General features: G+C 35.3%; 1 protein-coding gene across 1 annotated transcript; it reads right to left on the reverse strand.

Moving 5' to 3' along the window:
• Window positions 1-1554: 1554 nt before the first annotated feature.
• LOC145276564 (uncharacterized) lies at window positions 1555-2205 on the reverse strand. The gene has a single exon (XM_080127759.1). The coding sequence runs from the start codon at window positions 2203-2205 to the stop codon at window positions 1555-1557; it is 651 nt and encodes a 216-aa protein (XP_079983885.1).
• Window positions 2206-21768: the final 19563 nt, after the last annotated feature.

The following is a 21768-nucleotide window of genomic DNA, read 5'->3' on the forward strand; positions in this document are numbered from 1 at the left end:
TTCTGTTTTGCAGTTCGTGATCTCTCTGATGTTACGTGGTAGGCAATTGAAGAGCGTAGGACCCCGGGAATTTAAACTCGATTCCCTGAGCTGTCGGATCCAGTTGTCCCTGGCACTGGTTAGGGGTGGTACCACACACCTTCTGCCACGTTTTGAGATATGGTGCTGTATACCAGCGTTGGGCACCTGGTTCTCCATCATACGCCAGGTATAGATGATTGAATATCTTTCTTGCCTGCGTTGAATCGATTTGATATTCAACGTATCCAGCAGTTGCCAATAATTCAATTGACTATAACCAGTTATCTTTCTTAGAAACGACTTCTGGATGGCCTCTAATGCTTGAATATGACCTTTTCTGTCCAGAGTCCACAGCTGACAACAGTAATCAATGTGCGGCAACACCAGCGACTTCCAGAGTGTCAGCATTAGGTTTTTTTGTCTCGTTTTGAAAGTGCGTAGAATCCAACTGGAAAGGCTCTGTGCAGTTGAACAAACTTTGTCGATTTGGGAGGTGAATGTACCATCAGAATCCAACGTTACTCCCAGATCGCGTGTAATCAGAGTTTTTTTTCTGTCTGTTTTGATTTACTCAAAACCGCACACACCTCGTCTTCTCATGTATCGTTCTCTTCTTCCTCTTCTACTTCTTGCTCTCTTTCTTCTCAGTCGTCAGAAGCGTCGTCTTTGTCTTGACTACGTTTTTCCTTCTCCCTTCTTGCTCACAGTGACCCGTTTTTATGCTAAGCTGAACTCTCGTGTGTGCGAGAGAACACGAGATTTTGCGTGATTACTTGGCAATATTAACCGGCCGCCGCCATCTTGCCATTTTTCTTTGGACGTGCCCGCTTTGCAGAGTGCACACCTCGAGCGTTTGTCAGGTAAGCCCGTCTGTTCGCAATTTATTACACATCGCGCACAGTATCTTTGGTTTTAATTAGCTTCCCGTCTTGGGTCGAGTACTTAGATGCTTCTCTCAGGTCCTTCCTTCTACCGTATTTGATACACTCGAATTTCCCGGAGTTACACTGCATATTGTTGTCATCCGCCCATTGGTAGATAGCGTCTAGATCATCTTGGAGAGCTTGTACATCAGAAGAATCTTTTATTTTCCTGCCAATCCTGGTGTCGTCGGCAAAACTTGAAGAAAGACGATTTGACTTTTTCGTCTATGTCGCCGATTAGTACGAGGCACAGCAGCGGACCAAGTACTGAACCTTGGGGAACACCGGATTGCACTTTGGTCAGGAGAGATGCAGAGCCATTTACTACAACTGTCTGGTAGCGATCTGTTAGGAATGATTTAATCCATAGGATCAATTTACCTCCAGTTCCAAGATGTTGGCGCTTTTCGATGGTTACTGCAAAGTCCACTTTGTCGAACGCCTTTGCAAAGTCTAGGTATATCACGTCGACATTACATTCATTGTCTAGAGTATTAATGATCCTATCATGATGGATTAGAATCTGACTTAAGCAGGATCTTCCGGTTCTGAATCCATGCTGCCCTGGATTGAACAGACTGTGGTTGTTGAGGAATTCCACCAAGTACTTTCAAAGGACCTTTTCGAATACTTTCGTAATGTGGGATGTTAGTGCCACTGATCGATATTGCTTGGGGAGAGATCGACCGTCACCTTTGTATATTGGGATAATGTTAGCGCGCTTAGAGTCGGCTGGGACTATCCCTTTGTCCAGTGATGCCCTCCATAATATGAATAGTGGCTTAGCCAGCTGCTTTTTACATTCCTTAAGGAGTAGCGCTGGGAAACGGTCGGGACCTGCCGCAGAGTTGGCTCTGAGTTCATCTATCGCGTCGGTCAGGTCTCTTTGTGTAAACGTAACATCAGTAAGCATTGGTTTAGTGTCGTCATCTGGTTCAGGTTCAGGTTTTGACGGTATTGGTCTAATGGGCTTACTGAAAACCGATTCGTATTGATCAGCAAGTAAACTGGCCATTTCAGCACTATTAGTGGTTAATTGCCCGGCATGATTAATGAGAGGACCTATCGCTGACTTAATACTTGAGAATTTCTTGGCATAATTGTAGAAATATTTAGGGTTGCGCTTTATAGCACCAACAGCTTTGTACTCGTCATTTTCGCGTGATTTTTGAAGAGAACTAATCAGTTTCTTTTCAATTTCAACTAATTCGCTAAGAATTCGCGTTTTTTCATGCGATTTGGACTTTTGCAACTGTTGCATTTTTCTACTTCTTTTACGCATGAGGTTCTACCGATCCCTCGGTATGAGTTTCCTGACCGGAACGTTTATGAATTTTTTCTTATAAGGAACATGTTCTCGTGTGGTCTCGTAACTTCCTCATAAATTCTGAAACTGTTGACCCTATTTTTTGCAAATTTTACAAAGAAAAATTTATATACCTGGTAGGGTTTTATTTATGTTTTGTACATGAATTTAGCCGATAAGTATCGAAAATAAAAAAAAAAAAACCCGATCCTTAAAATAATCTTTCCTTCTCATAAATAAAAAATTTTTTTTTTTTTACTTTTGTCGGTGAAATCTCATTAATTTACATTTAAATATTACATGTTATGTCTGTGATATCTAATTAAGTGGCATTAGAACATTAATATGAGTCTGTGATATCTTGTAAAATTTATTGAAGTACGTGTTAGTTGGTATCGGTCCATGATATCACATGAAATCATATTGAAATATTACCATTACTAAATATAGGGTTATGATATCTGGTAAAAATGGCATTAAAATATTAGTATTAGTGTATGTCTAGAACTCATGAAATGGTATTGAAATATTTGATTAATTTGGTATGTGTCTATGATATCTCATGAAATTGCATTGAAGTATGTGTTACCTAGTATAATACTATAACATCTTATAAAATGTGTCTGATATATCAGAAAATGGCATAAGAAATAGTAACATTATTTTGTATGCATCTATGGTATCGCATAAAATTGTATTAAAATATGAGTATCACTTGGTATGGGTCTATGATATATATCTAATAAAATTCCATTAAATGATAAATTATTTACAGAATAGCATCGAATATTAGTATTACTTGGTATGGGTTTGATATCTCATAAAATGGCATTGGCATATAAGGATTACTTAGTATTGCTCTATAATATCTCATAAAATTACATTGAAATATAAGGTTAATTAGGTATGTGCCGATGATATCTCATAAAATTGCCTTCTAGTATTACTTGGTATGGTCTTTTGTATCTAATAATAATAATAATTAAGGATTGAACTCAGCACCTTGGGGTAACTGTAAACTTTGATACAACGTCTAGGACCACTCGGCTATATGTCACTAGGAAAATTCTTAGTTGGTTTTTGTCCTAGTGACATATGGCCGAGTGGTTCTAGACGTATCAAAGTTTACAGTTACCCAAAGGTGCTGAGTTCAATCCTGAACGAAGGCAGTGAAAATGTAACATTGAAAACAGAGAATCAGCAACTATGTCCCAAAGCCTAGCTGGATTCCGAACACGGTACCCCCATAATAATAATAAAGGGTTGGGTTCGAGACTCCTAACAAACGGTTCCCCAGTTCGATACAAAACACCTGACGAAGGCCGGAGGGCAAAACGGCCGAAACGTTGTGACAATAACAACCAAGATGAGGAAGTCAGTCCGACAATCTCAATCAATGAAAACACCTCATCTCAAAAATACAGACAATTACTACTTGGTATGTGTCTGAAATATTAGTATAATTGGTATAAGTCTATGATATGTCATAAAATGGCATTGAAATATTAGTATTACTAAGTATATCTCATAATAAAAGGAAAATTAATGAAAAACTTAAAATACATTACATTTGTATTTAAAAATTATAAAACTAATTTACAAAAAGAAACAGACGTTAGTAAACATCACAAAAATATTCCAATATATTTCCTAAATATTTCTATGAAATAAAAAAAATATTAAGAGTTTAAATGTTAAAATAAAAATAAATTTCAAAATTAAAATGAAATTTTGTGAGAAGAGATAAAATATTTTAATCAAAATGAGAAATGTGTTAATATTTTTCCTCTCAAATATGTACTCACACTTCACATGTAGTGAAGTACACACATCAACACAATTCAATTTAAACAATCTCCTGCCCAAAATACAAAAACAGATGTTAGTAAAAATCACAACCATATTCTAATATATATTTCCTAAATAATATATCTATAAAATAAAAAAAAATATATTACAAGTTTAAATAAAAAAAATACAAATACAATAACCCAAAATGTTATGGCTTATTTACAAATATACATTTGTTTATTTACAATGATTAAAAATTTTACATTTAAATGGAATACATACACATAATTAATATTATGGAGTCAATACACATTTTAAAAATATCCAGTTTATAGTTCCGTTTAAAAAATAGTTCCGATGAATTAAATATTTACAGGATCAACATGAAAAGTTCATTTACACCGTTCATAAAAATAAAAAGTCCGTGTTTATCTGTACAACGTATTTTGTCATGAAATATAAGTAAAATATATAGAGAGATGAATATATCGTGTTTGTGTGTTGATACATGAAAATTTAGTATGGCGGTTACAAAATGTAGTAAAAAAAAAATTCAATAATTACATGAACAATATATGTGAATGTGTGCGATTGTTTATGTGCGTGTGTGAATTCGTATGTGTGAGTTGATAAAAAAAAAATGATCACAGCATTTACTTTTTGTAATTAAAACAATATGAAAAAAAAAATGACGTCCATATTACTTCGATAGTTGCTTACACATATTTGATGATCGTCTTTGGATTTGTACGATAAAACACATAAACATGTTTGTATACTTCGTGTTACTCTATTATTGTTTACATATTTTAACATTCGATGAATGTCCTTTAAACAGAAACTGTATTTTCTTGATATTAATGTAAACGAAGATTCCAGCATCTAAGTTGCTCTGAGTATATTCAGCCAACGTCTACATCTTTGGTTATCATTTACTGTACGTCGTAATCGATTTGGAAACCTCGTGCATCTGGGTCAGGTTTGTTCATCCCAACAATTGTCTATTCACAGACACACAGCTTGGATCCGCGATGCCGTCTTCTTCTTCAAGGATGCAGTATTGACTATTATCAGACAAATTCACCTCCGTAACACAATTCTCATGCCCATCTTGAACGATGTAGACAAACTTGTTGCAGGCTGAGATATTGGATGGACAACATACGCAATGTATGATTGCATTCCTACCGCCATTGCATAAAATCATCACAAACTCGTTTCGGTAGTCAGCTATTACAATATGGCCGCGTTCGTTAAGTCGAATTCGCCGGGAACTGCGAGAATGTCGCACGGGCATTGTATACGCTGTTAAATCTATTGTTTTCATACACATTCTTCCGTTGTAGACGTAAATAGTCGATTCGTCTTGAGCAACGCAGTGCAGTGCGTTTGTTGACACTGCATATGCTCCGGAAAACTGGATTTTGGTGTGCATCACGTGGTATATGTTGATGTGAGAGTCGATAATCCGAATGAAATAAAGTGTTTTTTGATTACAGCAAACAACGAACTCCTTTTGATAGCGACCTAAGGATATTGCTTTCTTTTGTAATTTGATTGAACTGAGTAAGTTTCCGCTCAAATTGACCAGCTTCAACCAGTGTGGAAAAAGTGTAAGCATGGTGCGATTTTCCAGAATTTCGACATCTATGATGCTACCGGGATTGGATGGTGAATGAAGATGACTAAGTAAATTGTCCGGTTGATCATCAGGCGACATTCTTGTTTGCTGGAGATGTAGTCTGGCTTTTACACAAAAGAAATCGTACGATGGAGATTCGAACACGTGTTGTATCTCGCTATCAGGTCACGAACGATGTGTACTAGTAAGTAAGAGAAAAGCCTTTATATAGTGATCGGCTACCTCCCACCACTATGACTCCCACCACTCACGTGATCGAATGGCATTAGCCAATCAGAGCTTCGATATGATTTGCACGTGGTATTCATAAATATTTTCAAACTGTAACTGTTGATTTCCAGAAATTTTAGCTTTGCTTCGATTAAAGTGAAATAAAATTAATATTTAATTTTGATTGCATTTTCAACTTATTTTGTTTCATAAATGACATAAAATCGATGTTTTGATTAAGTAAATATAAGCACCCCCAACCTCCCAATGTTATTATCTAATTTATTTTTTTATTAATTTCACGATTCAGTCATCGTTTAAAATACTACATTCTCCCTCTTATTAAAAAAAAAAATGGCGTCTCCATTTTCGACGATAAACGGTAGAAGTACCAATAGATGTTTTATATTTATAATGTTTATTTAACTCTTAAACTTTTGTAAATATAAAATCCAGTATCAGATAATAATCAAAGAATAAAAAGTCCTATTTCTTGAAAATCGATGCAAATAGTTGCACGTAAATTTAATTGTAAATAAAAACTAAACTGAGCAGGAAATTTATTGTTGCATTAATTCTATCAATAACAACGTAACACGACGTTGTTTTTTCGTTTGTTTTTATTAAGTAAACAAAAAATTTTTTTACTTTTATGAAATTATTTTTTAAATATTTTTGGACGGTTATTTTGATTGTGTTATTTAATCATGGAATTTATTAATTGTATCAACATATGTTTTGGCCTTGTAGTATCTATTCTGATGCTACACTTCACTTTTTGTTCCCGGTTCGTGGAGAAATCCTTCACGGCTGAGACAATTTTTATTTGTTTCTTTCTCTACATTAAACACGACCTTGGTGTCTAACTGTCCTCCTGGGAAGGCAAAATGAATATGAACATCATTTGTTAAACTAATCTGTTTCTAATCTTCATTTCGAAAATTATTCCATGGTAAAACCTCCTGAAATAACCAATATTTTAATAAAAGAATTGCTCAAAATTTGGAAACTTGAAAAAAACAAAAAATAAATTTTGCTTGACAATTGAATTTACAAGATATTATAGACACATAAAAAGTAATGTTAATATTTCCATGACAATTTACGAGATATCATTGATCCATACTAAGTAATGCTAATATTGCCATCTATTTTATGATAGATGATAGACTTATAACAAACTATATTAATATTTGCATTCAATTTTGAGATATCATAGACCCATACTAAATAATGTAAATATCTCAATGGTATACAATTGGGATGGATGGCTCTCGTCTGGGTGAGGCCCCGTGTTTTGACAAGCTTCTGGGTTTGACCTTTACTCTTGATCTGAAATGGAATGCGTACATCAAGTCTGTTGCCAAGGTTGCTGAAAAGAAGATATCTCACTACTGATGCAATTCTCTATCTATATAAAAGCCAAGTACGTCCAAGGATGGAATACTGTTGCCATATCTGGGCAGGAGCTGCTAAAAACAGCCTATCCTGCCTTGACAGAGTACAAAATAGACTTCGTGGCTTAGTGGGGGATGTCCTTTTCTCTACCCTGCAACCTCTCTCCCACAGAAGAGACGTTGCAAGCCTATCCTTGTTTTATCGTTATTTCCATGGCAGGTGCTCGTCTGAACTCCAATCTCTGGTCCCCCCTCGCCAATCCTTCACGAAAAACACCCATCTAGGTGAATCCACTGTGAAAAATTTCCCCCACTCTATATCTGTGCCTAAATCAAAACGCGGATTCCATGAACAAAGCTTCTTTCTTAGAACTTCACACCTGTGGAACTCTGTTCCGTCTGCCTGCTTCCCACCGGACTACAACTTGGATGTGTTCAAGTCCAACGTTAACAAATTCCTAATGAACCGCCCCCTTAAGTAAACATTTCATCAAATCTCCACACTAACGTAATGTACTTGCAATAACCCTTATCCCTGAGTGGCTTCCGGGCCTTGATAAGTGGTGATCACTGTAAAAAAAAAAAAAAAAAAAAGTCTGATATCTCATAAAATGTCATGGAAATATAAGCATTATTTGCATGGGTCTATGATAGCTTGTAAATTGGCAAGGAAATATTAATATTACCTAGAATGGGTCTATGATATCTGGTAAAATTGCATTAAAAGATGTGTGATTTAGTATTGGTCTATGATATCTTATAAAATGGCGTTGGAATATTAGCATTCTTAAGTATGTGTTTAAGATATTTCATAAAATGCTAATGAAATATTTGTTACTTGTTATGGGTCTATGATATGATAAAAATATTTGTATTACTTAATATTTATGATATCTCATAAATAAATAAATTCCCTTTGAAGTGTTACTTATGTGTCTATGGTATCTCATAAAATTGCATTGAATTAATAAAGATCAATTTAGTGAGAAAAAATGTACCCCTTTATGGTCACCTTTATTAGTATCAATTATAATTTATTTATCGCCAGGCAGTGTCCGGTAGGTGCAGATCACAATACTAATAATTGCTTATCGCCAGCCACTCTATAGTGTGTGCAGCTCAAAATCCTAATGTTACTCATCGCCAGACAGTGTATGGTTGATTCTGATCACATTACTAAGTTATTTATCTCCAACCACTGTCTGGTGGGTTCAGATCACAATGCTAAGTTATTTATCCACAGCCAGTGTATAGTGGGTGCAGGTCACAAAACTAAAAACATATTTTTCGCTAACCAGTGTCTGTTGGGTGAAGATCATAATACTAATAGTGTATGTATTGGCAGTCAGTTTATGGTCAGTGCATGGTACAATACTAAGTTAATAGTCGCCAGCCAATGTATGGTTGGTGCAGATCACAATATTGGTATTCCTAAACATTGATATACAATATTTAATAAAGTTGCATTGAAATATAAGTGTTACTTGGTATGTTCTATGATATCTAATTAAATAGCATTTAATTATTAGCATTACTTGTTATGTGTCTATAAGAGTTTGTAAAATAGCATTGAGATATTAGCATTACCTTGTATGCATCAATGATATCTCGTGAAATGGCATGGTAATATTATCATTACGTGTTTATGGGTCTGTGATATCGGGGAAATTGGCATTCCAATATTAGCATTACCTTGAATGGGTCTATGATATCTTCTATAATGGCATTGAATTATTAGATTATTATAAGAGTTTGTAAAACAGCATTGAGATATTAGCATTACCTTGTATGCGTCTGATATCTCGTAAAATATTATCATTACTTTTTTATGGGTTTGTGATATCCGGTAAATTGGCACTGAAATATTAGCATTACCTTGAATGCGTCTATGATATCGCCCAAAATGGCATTGAATTATTAGATTAATTTGGTATGGGTTTAGTATATCTCATAAAATAGCATTAAAATTTTAGTTTTAAATGTGTCTATGATATCTCATGAAATGGCGTTGAAATATTAACATTACTTTTTATATCTATGATATCTCATAAAATGGTGTGGAAATATAAGTATTAATTTGTATGGGTCCATGATATCTCATAGAAATGACATAGAAGTATAAGTGTTACTTGATATGGCTCTATTTTGTCTCAACAACTGGTATCTAAATATTAGTATTACTTGGTATGGGTCTATGATATCTCATAAAATGGGATTTTAATATTAGTATTTCTTAGGATTGTTACTGATTAATGATGTGTTTATTTATTATTAATTAATATTTATTAATATTACTAATATCTTTGTCGCTGGTCTTCCAAACTTGCTGGAGAGTGGTGCTGCAGGCAGATTCATGAATGGACAACAAAATGGAATTGAAGCTTCAATCTTTTTTATTCAAGGCCGGCCTAACATCTCTGACCCCTGGACGTCGAAGAGAGAGACTCAAATCTCCCGCCTGCTTCCTTTGCTGCTTAAACCAACTCTCACGGTTCCATGTGGTCGTCAACCGGAAAGGCCTACGACCACAATTCCGTGTCACCCCTTTAATTTCTGGAACATTCTTATCTAGGTCGTTCAAGGTGACCTGGGTTTGTACGCCTGTCAAACCCAACCTTTTCTGACCCTGGTTAACTCGCTGATGGGGGACCCAAAATGTTTATATATCTTCCTATTTCTAAAACTACCTATATAGCAATTAAACTGGGATTCTTAATGCTGCAGGATTGGTCTATTATATCTAATAAAATTGCATTAATGTATATGGTACTTGTCTGGGTCTAAAATATTTTCTATAATGATATCTAAATCTAAGTATTATTTGGTATATGTCTGATATACCATAAAATTTCATTGAAGTATAAGGGATATGGGTCTATTATTTCTCATAATTTGCATCGAAATATTAGTATTACTAAATATTGATCTATTATATCTCATAAAATTTGATTGTAAGACTAATATGTAAATGCAAGACCCATACTTAGTAACACAAAGTATGTGTCTGATATAAAATAGGATTGAAATATTGCCATTACTGAGTATGGGTCTATAATATTTCATAAAATATCCTGGAAATATTAGCATTACTTTGTATGGGTCTATGAAACCTTGTGAATAAGCATTAAATATATTAGCGTTACTTTGTATGTGTCTATGATTTCCCATAAAATAATATCGAAATATTAGTATTAAAATGTAGTGGTAAAATAGAAGTGTTACTTGGTATGTGTTTTTGATATTTCATCAAACGGTGTCAAAATATTACTATTACTTGGTATGAGTCTATGACATCCTAAAATTGAATTGAAATTTAACTGTCTAAATGTCTACTATGTGGCTATGATACTAATAGAATGGCATTGAAGAATGTGTTACGGTGTATGGGCCTATGATATCTCATGACCTGTAGAAATATTAGTATTACTGGTTATGTATCTCATGAAATGGCATTGAAATATTAGCAATAGTTATGTGTGTCTATGGTATCTCATAAAATTGCATTAAAAAATTATATTGATTGTCTATGATATCTCAGGTTGAAGTACATGTGTTACTAGGCATGGATCAATGATATGTCATATTATAGCATTTAAATATTACTATTTCTTCGTATGTATTTGATAGGTCTTAAAATAGCATTGAATTATTAGCAATACTTAGTATGCATCTATCGTTTCTCAGAAAATGGTGTCGAAATATTAATATAATTTAGTAAAAGTCTGATATATCATAAAATGTTAATGAAAAAAATGTCATGAGAATATTACCATTACTTAGTGTGGGTCGATGACATCTCGTAATATATGCATATATATTTACACATAATATGTTTACATATATATATTTAGTAATAAATTATGAAACTTAAGCCACTGAATCTTCTGCATTTCATTAATCGTCAGACTAAAATGCATTTTATCCTGACGTTATCTTACGATGGTGGAAACGAAGCTGATTCTGTGTGCCTTAATCGCCATTCACATTTTCATAACTTTTAACCTAGTTCTACTAACGTTGGAGCAAATACTGAAAATCGATAAATAAATATTTGTATCTCCTCACAACATTTGATTTTTACACATGCAATAATATTTACATTTCGAAGGACAACGAAAAAATATATCCAGAGTTTTTTGTTGTTTTGGAATGATTAATAATTTTTGTTTTATTGCATGTTAATATTTTTAAATTAATGCCGAATACAGTAATTTTTGGAAAAGCCTTAAGCACCAAGTGTTTTATATTTTACATATTTATTCATGTAATTGTTTAGTGGTTTTATTTTATGACATCCAAACATTTCACTGATTAGCAAAGGTTTTGGTGTGAGTCGTGTATTGTGATTTGTTTGTTTTATTTATTTTTATTTCTAAACTTCTTTAAAAAATTCAAACAATTATTTGATCCATGTTTTCTGCCCAAATTCGGAATGAAATAAAAGGGTCACAGGTTGTGTGCACAATTCTTTATACTAAGGTTTATGTCTTTTAAAACGCCATTTTTATGTCTTTTTTCATAAAGTAATTCGATTGCTCATTAAACTTTCAAAATTACCCAAATTTATGTATTGTAATTTATGTACAGTAAAACCATTAGTTGTTTTGATTTACAGTATTTCAACACTTTTCGGTTACTTTAATGCAAAATCAACTAATTATGAAAATGTTTCATGCTTCAAGTCTGTTACAGAATATTTAATCAGGAAATTTTGTTCACTTGTTTTGCTGTAAGGCATCTCAACATTTTTCGTGTTTTTTTTTTTTTTTTTTTTTTTTTAATGCAAAATTAACTAATTATTAAAAGTTTCACGCTTCAAGATGTTTTTATCTTAAAATATTAAATCATAAAATTTGTTTTGTTGTATTTCTTTACGGCAGCTGAACATTTTTTTTGGTTTCTTAATTTTGAAAAAGGTTTCGTGCTTCAAGTTCTCATCTTAAAATATGAAGTCATAAAATTTTGTTTGTATTTGCTTTACGGTGGATGAGTTTCTTCCTTATAAATTCTGAAACTGCTGAACCTATTTTTTGCAAATTTTACACAAAGAAAAATTTATATACCTGGTAGGGTTTTATTTATGCTTTGTACATGAATTCAGCCGATAAGTATCGAAAATTACGAGAAAAAAAAAAAAAAAAAAATCCGATCCTAAAAATAATCTTTCCTTCGCATAAATAAAAAATTTTTTTTTTTACTTTTGTGTGTGTGAAATCTCATTAATGTACATTTAAATATTACATGTTATGTCTGTGATATCTAATTAAGTGGCATTAGAACATTAGTATGGGTCTGTGATATCTTGTAAAATTTATTGAAGTACGTGTTAGTTGGTATCGGTCCATGATATCACATGAAATCATATCGAAATATTACCATTACTAAATATAGGGTTATGATATCTGGTAAAAATGGCATTAAAATATTAGTATATGTCTAGAACTCCTGAAATGGTATTGAAATATTTGATTAATTTGGTATGTGTCTATGATTTTTTTTTTTTTTTTTCAATTTTCACCCCAAACAAGGCACAGTGCCACTTTGAAGCAGGGGGCTACTATTAGGGAATTAATTAGCGGGGTCATTATGAGGGGAGAAGAGTAGAAAGATGTTTGTTAACATTACACTTGAACTTCTGCATATCATTGCAGTTGGGAAAGCAGAATCCCGGAAGGGAGTTCCAAAGACCCGCAGTTCTGGGGAAGAAACTATTGGAGTAAAAGGGTTTCTTGCACTTACGGATCTCTACTGTAAAGGGATGAGACTTAGTAGCTTGTCGGGTTTGTCGGGGGTAGTTACGTCGGGGAGGTACAAGTGTTTGCAGTTCGTCAGAGCATTCACCGTTAAAGTATTTGTAGAACAGGCAGAGGGATGCAACATCTCGTCGATGGGACAGAGGTTGAAGCTTAGATGACAGTTCAGGACCTATCAGGTTGGCGACTCTCTTTTGAACCCTGTCCAGGAGCGAGAGACAAGCAGCAGATGCACCAGCCCAGGTGTGACAACAGTACTCCATACATGGGCGAATGGTTGCCTTATAGAGGTATAGGATACTGGCAGGCATAAGTAGTTTTCTAGCACGGTAGAGGGAGCCAAACTTCCTTGCAGCAGCCTTGGCAATGCTCTCAATGTATCTATTCTAGTTCATATTCCCTGTAAACGTTAGGCCGAGGAGTTTAAAAGAAGTACTTTCAGGCAATGTGTTCTTGGCCATTGCTATTGGTGGTAGAGAAGGTTTCTTGTAGTTATTGAAGGAAACAAGCTTAGTCTTAGCAGCATTGAATGTGCCCAACCATTTTTGTCCCCATTCCACTACGGATTGGAGGTCGTCCTCTAGTGTTTCTGCCATTTCCTTGGATATGTGTTCATTTGTTTTCCCCTCATATCTGTTATAGAGAGTGGTGTCATCGGCAAATATACCCATCTCCGAAACAATATTATCAGGGAGGTCGTTTATGAATATCAGGAATAATAGAGGTCCAAGGATAGACCCCTGAGGTACTCCCGCATTTATGTCATATTGTTTGGATGTATGTTCGTCGAGGACAACTTTGATTTTTCTATTACTTAAGAAGGATTTAATTACATTATGAATTCTTCCAGTGATTCCATATGATCTAATTTTCCTTAGAAGACCATCGTGCCATACCCTGTCAAAAGCCTTAGATATATCAAGGGCCACCGCTCTACCCTCCCCTGTTTTATCCAATGAATGGTATATACGTTCAGAAACTACAGTTAAGATATCTGCTGTTGAACGGGCTTGTCTGAATCCATATTGTTTGTCAGTCAGGAGTTTAGCAGCTGTTAGGTGCTGGACTAGGGCTTGATTAACTAAGGACTCAAATATTTTGGCGAAAAGCGGGAGGAGGCTAATGGGGCGATAATTTAGTGGGTCAGTTCTTTCACCAGAATTCTTGAAGACTGGTACCACAGAGGCGGTTTTCCAGCAGTCGGGAAAACAAGATTCGTTAAGGCATTTATTGTAAAGTTTGGACAGAACTGGAGCAACCTCGCCAGAGCATTTTTTTAATTGCACAGCTGGGATGAGATCTGGTCCACATGCTTTTGAGGTGTCTAGGTTTTTTATAATAGCATGTACCTGAGAAGGGGTGATTCTCAAATCGTCAAGTGTGGCGTCTGTTCGCAGAGGAAAATCAGGGAGTGAGTGGTGTACCGAGTTCAGTGTGGAGTTTGAGGCAAACCGACTGGCAAGCAGATTAACCTTGTCAGTTGCCGTGCAAGCAACCTCATGATTGTTTGTTAGTGGGGGAATAATTGACTGTCCATTATTAACTACGCTGTTGTAGATTTTCCAAAAATCCCGGGTTCCTAATTTCTGTGCTTCGATGCGCTTTCTGGTGGTTTCAGAGTAATCTGTCTTAGCTGTGTCTATCACTCTCTTACAATTATTTCTAGCTTCTATAAACTTCTGTTTATTTGAGCTGGACTTATGTCGGTTGAATCTGCGGAATGCATGCTGCCTTTGACAAATGGCAGCTGCACAAGCAGAAGTAAACCATTGGGGAGAGTGGGGCTTGCTATAGTATTTCCGTGCGGGAACATGTGCTTCAATAGCAGTTTTGAACCATTCAGTTGTCTCATTTGCACACTGTTCCGCTGGAAGAGTAAAGATATTTTGCCATGGGGCATCTCTGATGAGCTCCCTGATGGCTTCCCAATCAGCCTTTTTGTAATACCTTGTTGTTTTGAGAAGTGGGTCTTCAGTTTTAGGGCGAGAATTTAGGCTGATTTCTATCATTATCACAGCGTGATCAGCATTCCCGAGTGGGCTGTGGGCATTTGTTGTACAGTCATTGGGAACCGTTGTCAGAAATAGATCTAGAAGTGAGGCATGTTGATCGTGCTGGTCAGGGAAACATGTCGGAAATGTAACCAACTGAGATAGGGAATGAGATATAGAGAAGCTATGAGTTGCGCTACCAGCTACGTCTGTGTGATTTGAGAATCCTAGCCAGTTACTGTGGTGGACATTGAAGTCACCAAATACATGTATTTGTGTGCTAGTATCAAGGGAGAGTGCTATATCTATGCTGTCTGAGACTTTGTTTATTAGGGTACAGTCTTGGTTTGAGGGAGAGCGGTAGAGAAAATACAAGTAGCTAATATTGTGTTGCATATTTAGTCTGAAGCACATAAAGGCCTGGCCTTATGATTCTAGTTTTATTTCTCTAGTTAGGGGAAGGGTGTTTCGAATATAGACTCCAAGTCCATGCATATGTCTGTCCGAGTCCTTACGGTAGAGTGGGAGATAACCAGGCATGTTAAAGTAGTTAGAGGGAATGGAGGAGTGAAGGTTAGTTTCACTTAATGCCAAGATATTCGGGGTGTTTACAAGGAGAAATGACTCAACATCATCTAAGTTAGTTCTAAGCCCGCGGATATTAGTAAATGCAAGCCTCAAGGGAGGAGGCAGGTTGGTTTTCTTTGAGTTTGGTCCTGGTTTAAACGTAACTTTTGCTTGAGCTGTCATTTCATTTTATTTTATTTAAAAGTTTCAGTTAGGGTGGATGAGTGAGGGGGTGCTGGACAAGTAGTTGTGCAGAATACCAGACATGCAATACAAGTAGACCATCAGCTGTCCTCACCCACAGGATTGTGGCCTCAGGAAAGCCCACCGGGGATGAGTGCAGGGTCCCTTTCCATGCGCGACATGGCACTACAAACATCCCGATATTTTACAACTGTTGATGGAGCAGCCGCTCTAAGCGCTACCAAAGAGTTAGGGCGCCTGTACTATCAGTCGGAAACAGCAGCTAGGAACTGTCAATCCGGTACCCTCAATCCATTAGGCAAAGCCAGCCCAGTCCAACTGCACTGACATATATGGCACTGAAGCACCCCACTGTGTCCAGTTTAGGGGGATGGGATGTGGCGGGAGTGGGGAAAAGCGGCGTTCATTGCCCTAGTCAGGAAACAAGGTCAACCACTGGGTGATTCAGACGAGTCCCTGGTCCCTGTGATAGTACCTCTACGCCTGGCCAATAGGCAAAGAAGGAGTATGAAAGGCGGGCGATAGACAGTCTATCTCCTCCTTAAGCAGTTTAGGTTTGCCAACCGGTGATTTGTTTGAGTCACCAGCTCTAGGAAGGTTGTCGTCCAGGACTGAAGCGGCCTCCCTCCCCTAGGTTTAGTTTCAGAGTTTTCCTTCTCCTAGACAGATGGCCTGGGAAGACCTACGGGTCCATCAGCTCCGAGGGGGTTCACCCCGCGCCTGGGTCCTAATCCAGGTATTTCTGCGACCCCGCATGGGTAGTTAATATTTATTGGTTATTTAGGTTAATATATCCTGGAAAAATCGGGCATTTAGGTTAGCTTCTACAGAAAATTTTCACTCCTCAAGCGTGGTTAAAAAAGGGAATTATTATGCTTTCCATTTTCATTTTTACTGGGAGAGGGTATAGGTAAAAATTCATGCAGTGGAAGCAGCTAAATTTGCTACAGTATTGGATCGAGAGAGACGAGTTAATGTATGGTTAGATATAGTTTTGTAAGTTTAGCAATGTATGGTTAGACATGGTTTAGTAGGTTTAGGAATGTATGGTTAGGTATGGTTTAGTAGGTTTAGGATTAGGATAAAGTGTTAGCGTATGATCTGCTTGCTATTAGAAATTCTGATTTGGTGCCCAAACCGGACATTTAGTAAGACTGAAAGGTAAGATATGCTCAGTATAGATACAAGAGAACATTTGATATGGAGTACAGTTATACCTGATAGATATAGGTTATTGCATATTCTGTAAGTATAGTTAAAGTATAGATGGATGGATAAGTAGTATTGTATATGAATGCATGGAATTTTAGACAATTTGAGTAATTTGAGTAAGTTGCCTTTAGACTACAACGAAGAAGAATGACTACACCTTTCTCTTAATATCCGGAAGTTTTTATTTCAATGAGTACCGGTTTAGTTTGTGTAATAATTATTGCAATACTATCTCTTAATAAAGAGATATTAATGGTTACTGTTCATTATAGATTACTATAAGTCAATGTATAGGACTATGGCTAGTAAGTATTTACTTAGAAGCTTGGTTATGGGTTAGGAGTTATAATCAGGAGCATGCCTAGGAAATTTTAGGTGTTAATGGGTATCGATTTACGAGTTTGTTATGGTCAAGGGCGGAGAGCAAGGCCCCCTCTAAGTTACGTGAGACGGATTAGGTTTAGTGGCAACTTGGGAAATAGAGCAGTTTTGATTTGTTAGTGATCAGGAGAAAGAATTTAAGTAAAAAATAATAAGGTTTGTCATGCAAAACAGACAAAGCAGTCATCTTGGAGGTAAAATATCTATAGGAGATACTTGGTATACAAGCAGCAGTATTTTGCAGTTTTGAGAGGAATTTTAGGTACAATAGTTTCATGGCTTATTGTACAAGTCCGTAGTCAAGGTGAGGGACGAAGCACTTCTAATATAGAAACTGGGTTTATCTAATTTTAAAAGTAGTTGACTAGAGTATTATTAGGTGTTCTACTTAGCTTTGGGATAGAATGAAAATTTAAGGTAATATTCAGGGTGATATAAGCAGTTTCATGAGGATTAGATATATGATCACTGGATGTTGAACTGCTCAGGAGGATTCTTGTATCAATTAAGAAGGATGTCTTGGTGATATAAGATTTGAGAAATTAAGAGTCTGGGGATGCAGAGAGTTTTGAGCTGATGAGGATTCAGTATAGGCGATTGTATATAGGTAGCAAAGGTGGTTTAGTTTAGTACGCGCGTATTGTACATATTAAGTATACTGCTTCAGTTCTATCCTCTATCGCAAAGGAAAATCCGTTTGTATTTCGGTTGGCAATTTTGTCAAGAGAGGAAATTTAAAAACAGCTTATCTAATTGTTGATGATATCAGTTTATAGACAATAGTACAGACTAATAAATTGTTGTGTAAGGCATAAGAGCCCCTCATCTTTAGATGAGATGATGGATCAAGAGCATAAGTTCGGAGCAGGGATCCGGAAAGGAAATGGCAGTGTACAAGGAAGGGGGGGGTCACTGATGTCTAAAAAAAAAAAAAAAAATTTGCCTTTCGATGGCTGATTATGTTAAGTATCGTACTTAAATAAAGTTTTCATATCCTCTAAATAAATTAGCATAATTTCTTTTCTTTTTTTTTTTTTTTACCGAATTTGTCTTTACTATAGCATTGACTTAAGTGAGATGGGATTGTAAACTGCAAAATGGTCTACTTAAGTGGAGAAAAATATCAGTTACAATATGCCTGGAAATGTAAAGAATATTTGTTTTAATTTCATGCGAAACAGTTAAGGATTTTACTTAGCTTTGTTTTTTTTTCTTGAACACTCGAGACTAAAACACAGGGTGGTCGTTTCCCTCGGCCTCGCATCTCATGAAATTGCATTGAAGTATGTGTTACCTAGTATAATACTATAACATCTTATAAAATATGTCTGATATATCATAAAATGGCATAAGAAATATTAACATTATTTTGTATGCATCTATGGTATCGCATAAAATTGTATCGAAATATGAGTATCACTTGGTATGGGTCTATGATATATATCTAATAAAATTCCATTGAATGATAAATTATTTACAGAATAGCATCGAATATTAGTATTACTTGGTATGGGTTTGATATCTCATAAAATGGCATTGGCATATAAGGATTACTTAGTATTGCTCTATAATATCTCATAAAATTACATTGAAATATAAGGTTAATTTGGTATGTGCCGATGATATCTCATAAAATTGCCTTCTAGTATTACTTGGTATGGTCTTTTGTATCTAATAAAATGGCATTGAAATATTGGTATTATATAGGACTAGCCTGAGTGCCCGGCGTTGCCAGGTGTTTGGAGGTGTGTTGAGTAAAAAAAAAAAAAAAGTTGTGGTAGGCAGGATGGCTTGAACCGATACGGTGAAGGAGGAAAAGAAAATGCAAAAAAAAATATGGTGAATTCAATGAGTTGGTAATTAACTTAAGAATCACAGGAGTTGCCACGCATGCGCTAAAATGAATGTTGCTTTTAAGCCTGGCCAGCGGCCAGTTAAGCTTCCAGCTTTCTGTTTTATTTTCTTTTTTTTTTTTTTTTACACAGTGATCACGACTTATCAAGGCCCGGAAGCCACTCAGGGATAAGGGTTATTACAAGTACATTACGTTAGTGTGGAGATTTGATGAAGTGTTTACCCACAAAAGCAAATTAGATACAAGATGGTTTATAATGTTGGGAGAAAGGGTGCACACTGGCAGTATCAAAATAAATAGTAATTGTCTCAGTATGAAAAGTTTCCCCTACATTGACCAAGAACCAATTACTTAAGTCAATCAAGCAGGGGGCCAGGCAGCGAAATAGCGACGTGCGTTCACAAATCGTAGACATTATTTAGACGGTATATAAAAAGTTCTAACACACCAAATTGTACAGAAATATTAGTATCACTTGGTATGCGTCTATATCTCAGAAATTCCATTGGAATATAAGTGTTTGTTGTTTTTTTGTTTTTTTTGTTCAACACACCTCCAAACACACGGCAACGCCGGGCACTCAGGCTAGTCCTATATAATACCAATATTTCAATGCCATTTTATTAGATATGAGAAACCTACACAAAGTAAGACTTATGTCAATGCAATTTTATGAGACAGTCCCATTTCAATATGGTTTTCTAAGACATTACAAACCAGTATTTCTTTGTATGTGTCAATATTTCATAAATGCATCTAAATATTAATATAATTTGGCATGAGTCTATGATATCTCATAAAATAAGATTGAAATATTAGCATCACTTTACTGTATTGTTCTATTATATGGCATAAAATGGCACTGAAATAGAAGCATTACTTTGTATAAATGTCACTTGGTATGTGTCTGGGACATCTCATAAAATAGCATTGCAGTATCAGAATTACTTGGTATGTTGAGATTGTCGCACTGACTTCCTCATCTTGGTTGTTATTGTCACAACGTTTTGGCCGTTTTGCCCTCCGGCCTTCGTCAGGTGTTTTGTATCGAACTGGGGAACCGTTTGTTAGGAGTCTCGAACCCAACCCTTTATTATTATTATTATTATGGGGGTACCGTGTTCGGACTCCAGCTAGGCTTTGGGACATAGTTGCTGATTCTCTGTTTTCAATGTTACTTTTTCACTGCCTTCGTTCAGGATTGACCTCAGCACCTTTGGGTAACTGTAAACTTTGATACAACGTCTAGGAGCACTCGGCCATATGTCACTAGGACAATTCTTAGTTGGTTTTTGTCCTAGTGACATATGGCCGAGTGGTTCTAGACGTATCAAAGTTTACAGTTACCCAAAGGTGCTGAGTTCAATCCTGAACGAAGGCAGTGAAAATGTAACATTGAAAACTGAGAATACGCAACTATGTCCCAAAGCCTAGCTGGAGTCCGAACACGGTACCCCCATAATAATAATAAAGGGTTGGGTTCGAGACTCCTAACAAACGGTTCCCCAGTTCGATACAAAACACCTGACGAAGGCCGGAGGGCAAAACGGCCGAAACGTTGTGACAATAACAACCAAGATGAGGAAGTCAGTCCGACAATCTCAATCAATGAAAACACCTCATCTCAAAAATACAGACAATTACTACTTGGTATGTGTCTGAAATATTAGTATAATTGGTATAAGTCTATGATATGTCATAAAATGGCATTGAAATATTAGTATTACTAAGTATATCTCATAATAAAAGGAAAATTAATGAAAAACTTAAAATACATTACATTTGTATTTAAAAATTATAAAACTAATTTACAAAAAGAAACAGACGTTAGTAAACATCACAAAAATATTCCAATGTATTTCCTAAATATTTCTATGAAATAAAAAAAAATATTAAGAGTTTAAATGTTAAAATAAAAATAAATTTCAAAATTAAGATGAAATTTTGTGAGAAGAGATAAAATATTTGAATCAAAATGAGAAATGTGTTAATATTTTTCCTCTCAAATATGTACTCACACTTCACATATAGTGAAGTACACACATCAACACAATTCAATTTAAACAATCTCCTGCCCAAAATACAAAAACAGATGTTAGTAAAAATCACAACCATATTCTAATATATATTTCCAAAATAATATATCTATAAAATAAAAAAAAATATATTACAAGTTTAAATAAAAAAAATACAAATACAATAACCCAAAATGTTATGGCTTATTTACAAATATACATTTGTTTATTTACAATGATTAAAAATTTTACATTTAAATGGAATACATATAAATACACATAATTAATATTATGGAGTCGATACACATTTTAAAAATATCCAGTTTATAGTTCCGTTTAAAAAATAGTTCCGATGAATTAAATATTTACAGGATCAACATGAAAAGTTCATTTACACCGTTCATAAAAATAAAAAGTCCGTGTTTATCTGTACAACGTATTTTGTCATGAAATATAAGTAAAATATATAGAGATGAATATATCGTGTTTGTGTGTTGATA

This window comes from Euprymna scolopes, chromosome 5, assembly GCF_053919585.1.
Source record: "Euprymna scolopes isolate OS-2025 chromosome 5, ASM5391958v1, whole genome shotgun sequence".
NCBI lineage: Eukaryota > Metazoa > Mollusca > Cephalopoda > Sepiida > Sepiolidae > Euprymna > Euprymna scolopes.